The sequence below is a fragment of the Pseudochaenichthys georgianus genome, chromosome 8 (genome assembly GCF_902827115.2).
Source record: "Pseudochaenichthys georgianus chromosome 8, fPseGeo1.2, whole genome shotgun sequence".
NCBI classification, from domain to species: domain Eukaryota; kingdom Metazoa; phylum Chordata; class Actinopteri; order Perciformes; family Channichthyidae; genus Pseudochaenichthys; species Pseudochaenichthys georgianus.
This window is the reverse complement of record NC_047510.2, coordinates 33,611,008-33,623,152: the sequence shown is the minus strand read 5'-3', so window position 1 is coordinate 33,623,152 and position 12,145 is coordinate 33,611,008. Positions and strand designations below refer to the sequence as shown.

The 12,145-nt window shown below is 41.4% G+C and overlaps 2 protein-coding genes across 2 annotated transcripts in view; both read right to left on the bottom strand.

The window, feature by feature from the left end:
• mcm5 (minichromosome maintenance complex component 5) overlaps positions 1–808 on the bottom strand; it is a 15,209-nt gene extending 14,401 nt beyond the window's left edge. The window contains exon 1 of the mRNA XM_034089989.2: positions 485–808. Coding sequence (XP_033945880.1) covers positions 485–657 — 173 coding nt within the window. The 5' untranslated portion in view covers positions 658–808. The remainder of the gene's footprint in view (positions 1–484) is intronic.
• An 854-nt stretch (positions 809–1,662) lies between these two features.
• On the bottom strand, positions 1,663–11,618 carry gcat (glycine C-acetyltransferase). Its single transcript, XM_034089095.2, has 9 exons — positions 11,339–11,618; positions 9,196–9,326; positions 8,999–9,100; positions 7,912–8,058; positions 7,375–7,529; positions 5,451–5,533; positions 4,931–5,102; positions 3,753–3,874; positions 1,663–2,444 (listed from the first exon to the last, which is right to left on the bottom strand). Exons 1-9 carry the CDS (start codon positions 11,556–11,558, stop codon positions 2,293–2,295), a joined length of 1,284 nt encoding a protein of 427 aa, XP_033944986.1. The 5' UTR covers positions 11,559–11,618; the 3' UTR covers positions 1,663–2,292.
• Positions 11,619–12,145: the final 527 nt, after the last annotated feature.

The following is a 12,145-nucleotide window of genomic DNA, read 5'->3' as shown; positions in this document are numbered from 1 at the left end:
CCAAAAACAAGAGAACAGAAGGTAAACAGAATGGAGCTTATTTTAAAAACTGTACTAGGTAGCTAAGTTGCATAATACTGCATCACGTGTCCCTAAAATGGTGTCTATATTGACCAATGACGACATTTAAATACACTTATATGCATTTATTAGTGACAGCACCTAATTATAGAAAAATGTGCATACTGTGTACTTCTGTTTGATTTCAAGTACTTTTACTTGCGTATTTTTTTATACTAGGGTATTCCTACTTTGTCTACCTCTGCTAGTATAACTGTATTAATATGAATAAAGATATGACAGCTGATTATTGCTTGAAGTGCATAGTGTAATAAAGTATGTGTCAAGTGTTATGTATCACTATTGCGCAGTTAGATGATTGCAACGTTTATTTAATTATAGTACTTTTTGTTGAGGGTAGCCATGACGCTCTTTCCACACATCCCCTGCACTGTTATAACCGATATAATGATGATGAACCGACCTGTATTTATAGGTGAACCCGGTTCTGTCGGTTCCCACTCGGAACTGGCGGAGGAACTCTCGGAACCTTTTCTTCAGCTGGGTCTTCTTCTGCCCTCCTTCCTCGCTTCCATGCCCGTCTCCCCCTCCGAAATTATCGCTGTAATAAACCCCGGGGTCATCAAATCCAGACATACTGAAGCAGATCGGTAAACAACACGAAAAGGAACTGAAAAAAACAAGCTAGTTTTCCGTAATTTAAATAAAAAACCACGATGGATTTAAAGTGCGAGAGAGAAACTGGTGCTCAGCGTCTGCACCGCGGGAAAAAGTCAACTTCTTCCTGTCTGAGTTTCCCGCGAGTTGGGTTTAGCCCCGCCCCTTGGATGGATTCTGATTGGATGGGAGTTGAGTGAGTGTTACTATTGGTTGAAACGTGTTTATATGATTTAGAGGCGGGGCTTGTGTGGAGTGGTGGCGCGAAAAAGACAACAGAAAGAGGAGGAGGAAGAAGAAACATGTGGCACCAAACAAAGAAGCATGATATTAAATATTAAACTGCACATTTTGAACAACAACACATATTTGTACCGCCTTTAATAACTCTGTTTCATAAAGAAGATGGAGAAAACTGTATTTAGTTTCTGTAAAATATTCGACTATGTCAGTTTGAGGCTTGGTTTGTTCTTGTGTGAAATGACAGATGGTGAAGAAGCATGAAAACAACATTAAACCGCACATTTGAACAATTAATATCTGTACCATCATTATAACCCTATTTTATGAAGTATCTCCTTTTCTTGACAGGATTTTAGTGTTATCTGATTTCAAAATGGACATAGATTCAGTACAATCTAACTGAGTGACTTTTGTGTGGTAAAATGACAGATGGTGGCCTTATATTTACATATGATCAGTCAGACTATAATCTAAGGTAACTCAATATTAGTAGTTTGCCCTACAGACATATTTTAAGACACTGAAACATATACAAAAAGAAGGACACGGTTTCATATTCAGCCATTTTGGCTTTCTTACTTGTTCTGCTGTCTCAAATCACACAGATACATATCAGAAACTGAGATTTAAGGTGTGCAGAGAAACTGATTAATGTGAATATAGCTTTCTACGGTCAAACTCTGCACACGCTTCATTCTGCACAGTGAAGCTTAAATGAAGTATTAACACCAAAGACACATGTTTGAGCAAAGGCAGACTTTAATATCATTTTCTTTATCCAGAATGTGGAAATCTGCAGTTGCATCTCCGAAGACATAAAAGGCAAAGCAGCTCTCATGTGTTGAAACAGAACAAGACCTTTGGGTGACGTCACATTTCATGAGAGCTGAGAATTAAACAAGAACACTTCTGAAAGTCTTCCTCTAACTAGAAATCACATGCACAGAGTAACAGTCCTTTAGCTGGTTTTGAAAGATGAGTTCATGATAATAAGGCAACGTTATACGAGTACTTGCATTCCCAATTGTGACTTTATCCTCTTAACCTGTAGAACGGATGAATAAATAGCCTAAATAAATCCATCTTTTCTCAAAACATTCAAGGATTCAGTAGAAATACTTCCCCTTTATCTCCGTTTTTGGTTTGAAATATGAAATGTGCAGCCCTTTATTTTAAATACAAACCCATACACACAGCAACATGTGCTTTATCCGGCCAAGCAAACACATGAATAACAATATCCTCCGTTGACCTACAGCTAACCATTCCTCCCGTCACCATCATTCATTCATAGGTCGGGGGTAACAGGCAGATCCAAACGCTTCGTTCAGCAACTCGTTGTGGTTGCCGGATTACATCTTCCCGTGTTGTTCAGGAGACGACTCCGTGCTTCCTGCCCGTCTGGATGAAGGCGTCCACACACTGGTCGATGTCTTGGTCTGTGTGCGCGGCGGAGATCTGAACACGGATTCTTGCTTTGCCCTTTGGCACGACTGGGAAGGAGAACCCGATCACGTAAATCCCTGTGGAGCAGAGAAGGAGTGCTTAGAGAACTGGGACATTTTACCTTCTCTCTTTATTCTTTGACTTGTGTTGCACCCATGTGTCTGTTGTGGTTGTTGATTGTGAGCACTGGATGGCGCAATGGGGTACAGGGTATTTAAAGGGCACCTATCCTCTTCTTCATCTCTCTTCTACATCAACATGTGTCCCCTCTTCTTCATGTCTCTTCTACATCAACATGTGTCCCCTCTTCTACATCAACATGTGTCCCCTCTTCTTCATGTCTCTTCTACATCAACATGTGTCCCCTCTTCTTCATGTCTCTTCTACATCAACATGTGTCCCCTCTTCTTCATGTCTCTTCTACATCAACATGTGTCGCCTCTTCTTCATGTCTCTTCTACATCAACATGTGTCCCCTCTTCTTCATGTCTCTTCTACATCAACATGTGTCCCCTCTTCTTCATGTCTCTTCTACATCAACATGTGTCCCCTCTTCTTCATGTCTCTTCTACATCAACATGTGTCCCCTCTTCTACATCAACATGTGTCCCCTCTTCTTCATGTCTCTTCTACATCAACATGTGTCCCCTCTTCTCCATGTCTCTTCTACATCAACATGTGTCCCCTCTTCTTCATGTCTCTTCTACATCAACATGTGTCCCCTCTTCTCCATGTCTCTTCTCTACATCAACATGTGTCCCCTCTTCTTCATGTCTCTTCTACATCAACATGTGTCCCCTCTTCTTCATGTCTCTTCTACATCAACATGTGTCCCCTCTTCTTCATTTCTCTTCTACATCAACATGTGTCCCCTCTTCTCCATGTCTCTTCTACATCAACATGTGTCCCCTCTTCTCATGTCTCTTCTACATCAACATGTGTCCCCTCTGTGGAAAGAGACTCTGAAAGTTTCAGGAACAAAGATTTTCTCTCTTTTTGATCCATTTCTATAAAAACCTGTCTGAAAATGAGCTGATCAGATTTTGGCCACTTGATGATGTCATAACGATGTTTTCTCTTGTGTAACCATTAGCCAATCACCAACCAAGGTAACCCCCCCCCTCAATGTTGTTGTCAATATTTGAAATATTTCCACTTTATACTTCCTATTTTAAACTGTATCTACAGTCGTTTACTTTTATCTGGACATTAAGAACTTATCCTTAACATTTCAACTTTCGTCAAAGTAACATCCTTCGATTTAAATGTCTCTCATGTCAGTCAGCAATCTATATCAGGACACAATGTGGGGTAAAGCTGAATGAAGGTCTTCGGTGTATTCTCTTTCAAAATCGAATGGCTTCAGTGGTTCCCTGCCTCCTCACCGAGCTTCAGCATGTCTTCGGACATCAGAGACGCCAGCCGAGCGTCGCCCAGCATCACGGGACAGATGGGGTGAGCCAAGCCGGAGATGGTGAAGCCGGCCTCCGTCATCTTGTTCCTGAACCTGAAATACACATTACGGAGAAAACGTTTTAATGTTTCTCTCGTCTTTATTTCTTTGTATAAACTGTGGATTCAGCTTAAAGAAATGGAGAAATCAGCAGTGTGATGATGTTTGTATGGGCTGCTGAAACTGACATAAAAACCCAGTAGTAACAATTATGAAACACAGCGTTGATTTAATAAGATAAAACAAAATCATTCAATCTGATTTTTTTCTTCTTCTTCTTTCGAGAAACAGAAGCTTTGAATGTTAGACTTTTGGTTCAGCCCTAGTTTGTCAAGACTGTGTCCAGGGTGAATCAGAAAGTCCTTCAAGATGAGGCGTGAGTCTATTTATAATTCTGACGATACAGTATTCAGTATGCATGCATTGTCTATGTTCATAGTTACATAACATGGCCTGCAGGCAGCGTGTGGGTGTTACTCAACAAGGTGAAACAAAAATATAGGAGATGTATTTATTCCCTGATATGCCTAGAAACAACCCTGCTGCCTTTTTATTCCTATTCCTGCCTTTTTATGTTTCTACAATGCTATGTACATTAATATATTTATGTTTAGCGTCTCTTTTGTTTTTGCTCTGTTATATCGGCTTGTGCGGAACGCTTTGGCAATACTATGTTTAAAATGTGGTCGTAACAATAAAGCCCCTTTGTATTATTGCAGCGGTTCCCGAGGCATTGCAAGTGGGCCGCCAAATAATTTGCAAAACATTATGATTTGTGTGGAAACATTTTCATTATTAAGATTTTTCTTTTTTATTTGAACCTCCTTTCCTTTCTCTTTCTCGGTCCTCCTTAGCAACGGTGTTTACAGTCCTTTACAACACGTCACATGTTCTGAATTGACCAATCAGAACTTTATTTAGCCTCCGTATTGTTTATGGTTGAATGTGGGCTACACACTTTTTTTAGATTCTTAAGTGGGCCCTGAGTTGAAAAATGTTTGGAGCCGCTGTATTATTGTATTGTATGGTAGAGTATGGTACTGTACTACGCCGAGTAATAATGTGGATGTAGCGAGCTTCATACCCCCCGCCCCCCTGAATGAAGCGCACCTCATCGTTTTGGCCGTCATGCTCCGAGAGATCTCATTGGACGCCAGCAGCATCTCCACGGCCCGGAGGGCGCAGCCGACCACCGGGGGGGGCAGAGAGTTGGAGAACAGGTACGGCCGAGAGCGCTGCCTCAAGAGGTCGATGAGCGGCTTGGGACCCACCGTGTAGCCCCCTGAGAGAGAGAGAATATCAGAGTTATATTTATATTTATATTAGTACCAGACTTCTAGATTTGCAATCGTCTCATATATCTTTGCACCACATTTTGTGTGTTATCAACATTATTATTTTTATTAGTGAATTTATTGAACATGTTAGAAACAAAACAAACAATAATAATTATAACAAAGTGAAGCAAAATAAAAAAATAAAGAAAGGGTAAGAAAAAAAAGAAGTTTCCGTCATGTTCAAAAGGGGCAAGGAGAAGCTTAAAAACTGTTCAGGTCCCCCTCTAGCGTACATTGTTCATGAAAATAAAGATTAGGTCATCGTCATAGTGACGGATCACACAGAAACGTACCGGCTGCTCCTCCCAGAGCTTTCCCCAGGGTGGAGTTTACGATGTGAACTCTGTCCATCACTCCCAGCAGCTCGTCTGTTCCTCTGCAGCACAGGAGGGACATCATTAGTTCAGAGCTTTAGTGACACCTCCTATTACATCATGTTTATTATACACCGTCTATCTGCACATCTGTTACTCCACATCATCTACATATGTATATATTATTACAGTGTGTATTTCATTTGATCCTATTATATCTCATATGCATACGTCTGTTTCTTCTGCAACTTACTAGCATTACCATTATATCTATTTTTTTTATGTCCTAAGTATATTGTATATTGCACTGTTGGAAGAGCCTGAGATTTAAGGTTTGCATTGCCAACCCTACACAACAACACAGACTATAACACTCCTTGTTGTTAAATACCAACTATGTGCAATATATGCCGTTAATAACTGTGTCATATACCTGGCTGCTAAATCTTCAGAACTGTTACAGGATTGTAAATTGTGTAATTTCTGTTATCCTTGATACTTTTAATGCATGCTTCTGAGGTAACATTAATCCGTCTTTGGCTCTTTTCTGCTGTAACAATCTACATTTCCCCTCTGTGGGACGAATACAGGTGTTCTGATTCACTGGAGACAAAGGGACAAATAAAAAGGGACAACAATGAAGAATAAAGCCATGAATCCTTTGAATATCAACGAAACACTAATTCTCCCTGGGCTTGACTTATTTTATAAGAAAAATTGTGATCAGAATCAGAATCAGGTTTATCACCAGGTAGGTTGACACGTACGAGGAATTTGACTTGATGTTGTGGTGCGTACATAAAAGTCAAACCAAAATGAAAAACACAGATAGAGAACTATTACATATATATATATATATACTATATAAGCGACGGAGGAGCAGAAGTAGTGCTCGGAGTAAGAATAAGGTATGTTATAGCGCATTTCCATTGCAGCGGCTAGCCCCGTTTTAGCATCCAGGCCAGGACAGTTTTTGGTGGCCTTTCCATATAGCGTAGTACCGGCTAGTGTGTATTTCCCCCCAGTTTTTTCCGGCCCCATAAAATCGTAATTCTATGGCCAGGGACAACGAAGCTGAGTATGCTAAACTAGAGAGGGAATCGCTAGCAAGGGTGGTACTACATGCATACATATAGTATCTTATATCATCTTCCTTATTATACACACATGCATTTCCAAACATTTGGACTACCTATGTTGCAAATGTATTATCTTTTCAATTTACACACGGCATCTATTGCACGTCTGTCCGTCCTGGGAGAGGGATCCCTCCTCTGTTGCTCTCCCTGAGGTTTCTCCATGTTCCCTTTAAACTGTGGGTTTTCTCCGGAAGTTTTTCCTTGTACGATGTGAGGGTCTGAGGACAGAGGGTCTAAGGACAGAGGGTCTAAGGACAGAGGGTGTCGTATTTTCATACTGATATGTATTGCTGAATTCCCCCAATCAATCTCTTCACATTGGTCAAAACTTCTTCCTCTGCTGACGAGTCCGAACTCAAATACTCCGTTTTCACTAAATACTGAAGTTTTGATTAATTATCTTTTGAGTGGACCATTCCTTTAAGAAAACTACTATGATCAACTGAAGCTGCGTGAAGTGGCCACAAACTCGATATTTTCATGATATTTTATGAATGAATATTATTGTACTTATAATGATGATGTACGGTGTATACTTGTATGGAGTCAAACTAAGATATCTCGTAGATACAGCGTTGTAGGAACTGCGTTTAATTAACAGCCCAAAAATATTTCTTTTACTACTTTTAACCTTCTGCAAAAACTACCTTTTCTAAAAATGGCCCACCGAGATATTTACCGGTCAAAAAATATAGTAAAATATATCAGTATTTACATAGAAATAGAATGGAATAGAATGTGTGCGGTGATTGGATGAGACCCACCTGCCTCGGGCGCCCAGGAACCCGGTGGCGTGGCACTCGTCGATGAACACGAGGGCTCCGTACTGATCAGCCAGATCACAGATTCCTGAGAGAGGAGCCACGTCTCCGTCCATCGAGAAGACGCCGTCCGTCACAACCAGGCGAAGACGAGACGACTGAAGAGGATACGACAATACTTTAGTGGTCGGATCAAGTCTGAAATTTGACTTGCATCACAGCAGCTCCATGTGTGAAATCAACATGGACAAATACTGACGGGAAAATCCTGAATGTCCTCTTCCAACATGAGAGTAGCATGCTAACAAAGGTATCAACTGTAGCTGTGAACATGACAGGATGTGTGATGACCTGGAAGAGCATCAGGACTGTTTGAGGCAGATGATAGCTATGTGATGAACATGATGGTTCAGCCTCTATGGATATATGAGATTGACCTGATTGACCTCCATCACATACTGTGTGTCCCAGCATTCATCGTGATCCTTGCCATGTCTAATCGATACGAGTTGTTTCTGTAGAAGCTAATCCCTCACACACCTGAGCCTCTTTGAGCTTGGTCTCCAGGTCTCGGAGGTCCATGTGTTTGTAGCGCAGCCTCTTCGCTCGGCACAGTCGGATCCCATCGATGATCGAGGCGTGATTCAACTCATCGGACAGAACCGCGTCATCCGGGCCCAACAGAACCTGAGTGTCAGAGTGATGGGTGGTTAACACAAGCTGAAGAGATTTCAGATACAAATAATAATAATAATAATTTCAATTCATATACAAATGTTCAAATACGTCAGTAACAGTAACCCCACTGGTGAATTTAAAAACAGAGGTTGCTAACAAGTGTCTAAATGAGACGACTAAACGTCATCACGCCCAACATTAGCCTCCTTTAGCTTAGCGGTGGTGACGTGAAGTCATGTGACCGTGCTGTAGTTCCTTTATAGCCCAACATTAGCCTCCTTTAGCTTAGCGGTGGTGACGTGAAGTGATGTGACCGTGCTGTAGTTCCTTTATAGCCCAACATTAGCCTCCTTTAGCTTAGCGGTGGTGACGTGAAGTCATGTGACCGTGCTGTAGTTCCTTTATAGCCCAACATTAGCCTCCTTTAGCTTAGCGGTGGTGACGTGAAGTCATGTGACCGTGCTGTAGTTCCTTTATAGCCCAACATTAGCCGCCTTTAGCTTAGCGGTGGTGACGTGAAGTCATGTGACCGTGCTGTAGTTCCCTTATAGCCCAACATTAGCCTCCTTTAGCTTAGCGGTGGTGACGTGAAGTCATGTGACCGTGCTGTAGTTCCTTTATAGCCCAACATTAGCCTCCTTTAGCTTAGCGGTGGTGACGTGAAGTCATGTGACCGTGCTGTAGTTCCTTTATAGCCCAACATTAGCCTCCTTTAGCTTAGCGGTGGTGACGTGAAGCCATGTGACCGTGCTGTAGCTCCTTTATCGCCTAACGTTAGCTTTTTACTTCAGAAATCATTAAGTGGTGTTAATATGTGGAGATTATCCTGCTGAACTAAACGTGTAAGAACCATAAACATTTGTTTGACACAGGGAGCTGCTGCCTTCAGGGTTCAAGATATCCTTGCATTACTCTTTGGGAGAAACCCTCTCAAGTAGAGACTAAATACCTCAAAGAGTCCAGCGTTAGCATCAAAGCAGCTAGCATACAGGATGCAGTCCTCCCTCTCGTGGAACTCAGCTAGCTTCTGCTCCAGATTCTTGTGTAGATCCTATAAAAAAGAGCAAAGTTAATACCCTTCATTAGATTTAGCTGCAATAAAGCTTTGTATATGCTGTTGTCCATACTTATTAGCAGCCATCATACCTGTGTGCCGCAGATGAACCTGACAGAGCTCAGTCCAGCTCCGTGAGTATTCAGAGCATCGATCCCAGCCTGAACGACCTCGGGGTGACTGGACAGCCCCAGGTAGTTGTTGGCACAGAAATTCAATATGGCTGGAAGAGAAAGAAAGAGGTGAACATTAAGGGAGAAAAGGACATTTAAATCTGTACAACAATTACCACTATAAGCAACTTAAACCCTGCGTTATAAGTTGTGTTTTTTTTCTTGGGCGCCAACAGAGCTAAAAAAGCTAACACGTCAGAACAAAGGGTGAAAGAATAACAATGCATCCATCCAGAGGGTTTTTACCTCAGTTTCACGCATGAGGGGCCACGACCTCGAGTCAAAGGGCCATTCAAATGAGTCAAATGTTGGAAAAGGTACAAACTAAAGTGTGAACAAAGGCGATACGAAACACAAAACAGAGCCTAGCTGCAGTGGACGTAGCTTTCCGATTCATATGATGTTTCATTTTGTGATAAAAGTTTAAATTGATTATCGTTCATGTTTCAAGCCATTTAAAAGACAATTCTGGCTTGCGTGTCCTCGGGTGACCTTACAGTACTTCAGTTACTGTAACTAGTTTGAGTCAACACCAAGAAAACATAGAGGAAGAAACGCTGCAAGGGCCACGACCTTCAGCTACTAAGTCAACATAAGTCAAGTTCAACACCTCGATAACAAAGTGGGAGGAACAGAAACACTGGAAAACAACGACTAGTATCTACGGCAAACCGCTTCAGATGTTTTTCCATATCCATGAATTCAGACGGCTCTTTCTCTGCACTAGTTTGGCATCTTTCTTCTACTCGTCAGCCTTTTTGTCAGACTAGTTAACAAGTTATGGCAAAATTAGCCCAACTAGTGCAACAAAGGGACATTTTGACCCATACTAGTTAACTAGAAAAACAAACAAACATCACTAGTTACCTTGGGTGTATTTAGACTTCACGAGTACATGAAGCATTTCATGTATCTAGTATTTAGGGAATCACCAGGTGAAACAGTACATATTTAACACGCCTCACGAGATAACTTACTAGTCGAAGACAAAATACTCACTAGTTAACAAGTAGTGGTGTCTTTGGAGTTTAATAGTTGACTTTGAATAATTGTAATCACTTTTTTAAACAAGTTAAGGCAAACATGTTTAAGCCAACTAGTTAACTATTGAGGCTCAGGCGCTGGCTTATCTTTGAGCATACCTGATCCCCCTGATGGGCCCGGCCGAACTGAGCATCAAAATAAATCCCCAAATATTTAAAACGTGAAACCTGCTCAACTCCCTCCCTGTTGATAAGGACGGGCTGTGATCACCTGCTGACTTGGGATGAAAATACCAACCAATCAGGACTCAGGAATCTACTCTATCCCACATGCTTGATTTACGTTACGCACACTAATAAACAACCCTGAGGATGCTTACCTGGTAACTAGTAAGGTCAATAGACTTCCAACTTCAATTTCCATTAGTTACACTAGTTAGATAGAACTTTATTTGTCATTATACAAGTACAACGAAATTACAACAGACTCAAGGTGCCAACACGCAACAACAAGGCAATATAAAAACAACAAGACACTATAAAAACAATAAATGGGACTTAAAAAAAGGGAATATGTACATAAATAAATAATAATAGATAAATTAAAATTGCACGATTCCCCTCGTATTACACGGAAGGTTTATATAAATTTGAATATTAGCAGCATTTAGTGCACATATGGCCCTGGGAAAGAAACTGAATTTGAGTCTGTTTGTCCGGGAAGACATGGTTGGCCTCATATTGAACTTACTTTCTCTCACACACATTTGTGCTATCCTTTATACAGAGTCTATTGTTGCTAACTAGTCAATGCAAACATGCTGACTAGTTAGGGTCTGTTTTGAAGTATTAGTTAACTAGTGGGGCTCTCTTTGTTATTCTAGTTACCTAGTATGATCCAAAATACTTATTTACTTGAACGATTTAGGGGGTATGCTCAAACAACCAAACATGTTGACTCGTGGATGTTGTCACTAGCTGCATTAACATGTCTATGTCTAGATATACCAAATGGTGCGTTCAAGGACAATCAGATTGCCTTGCAACAAAGTAATGCAGAACATGAAGAGCCCACTCACTGCTGCGGCTGCCCTCCACGTTGATCTGCGGTCCCTGCTTTGAGGTGATAATTCTCTCCGCTTTCCACGTCCCTGCGGCTCGGATCCCCTCCAGCTCGCTCTCCAGCACGGCTCTGACTTCGGAAACAGCGGCGTAGCTCCGGTGGAGAACCGGGGCGGCGGGCCGTAGGGCGACCCGGGCCGGAAGCACCAAACCCCGGGCAACTTTACCGAGAGACATAACGGAGGATCGGTGTGTGCCAGGTGTCAGAAGAGAAACGTGCAGGAAGGCAGCAGAACGTAAAGATAGAAAGAGGGGGCGGGGCTACGCCACGTAACAGAGGGAGGTGTAGGTGCGGCGGACCAATCAGAGAACAGGACACTTGCGAGGTGGCTTGTTTTGACCAATCAGATTTTAGATAGTGTTTACTAGCGTTATACAGACATGGTTCTGATCCACGATACTGAGATGTGTTGCCTAATCTATATTGATTCAATGTTTGGCTGTTTATTTGTATTCATTTACACAGCTTTACCTCTAAGTAATTGTACAAAATGTACAGAATTACAACTAAAAACGCATTTCTTATTTCGGTTTCATACAAATACTACCACGGCACTGACCCTGACCCTGTTACCCTTAACCATTCATTTATAGTTTTTAAATTCTACTGCATTGTTATATATATTATTGATATATACATACACATACGAGGAATGTATTTGCTTTGTTGGATGGCGGTGCATTCATAAACACAGTAAGAGAAATACATTTTTTTTTTGTTGGAAAACTGTCATACTAATTCAAATATAAAAATGTATGTTTAC

Bases quoted from the DNA above. Each gene is read 5' to 3' on its own strand.
- gcat (XM_034089095.2), bottom strand. From the start codon at position 11,558: ATGTCTCTCGGTAAAGTTGCCCGGGGTTTGGTGCTTCCGGCCCGGGTC. The intron at 7,530-7,911 runs GTGTGTGAGGGA...TATCCTCTTCAG, and splicing joins CCAAGCTCAAAGAGGCTCAG to TCGTCTCGTCTTCGCCTGGT. The intron at 5,103-5,450 runs GTACGTTTCTGT...TCTCTCTCTCAG, and splicing joins AGCTCTGGGAGGAGCAGCCG to GGGGCTACACGGTGGGTCCC.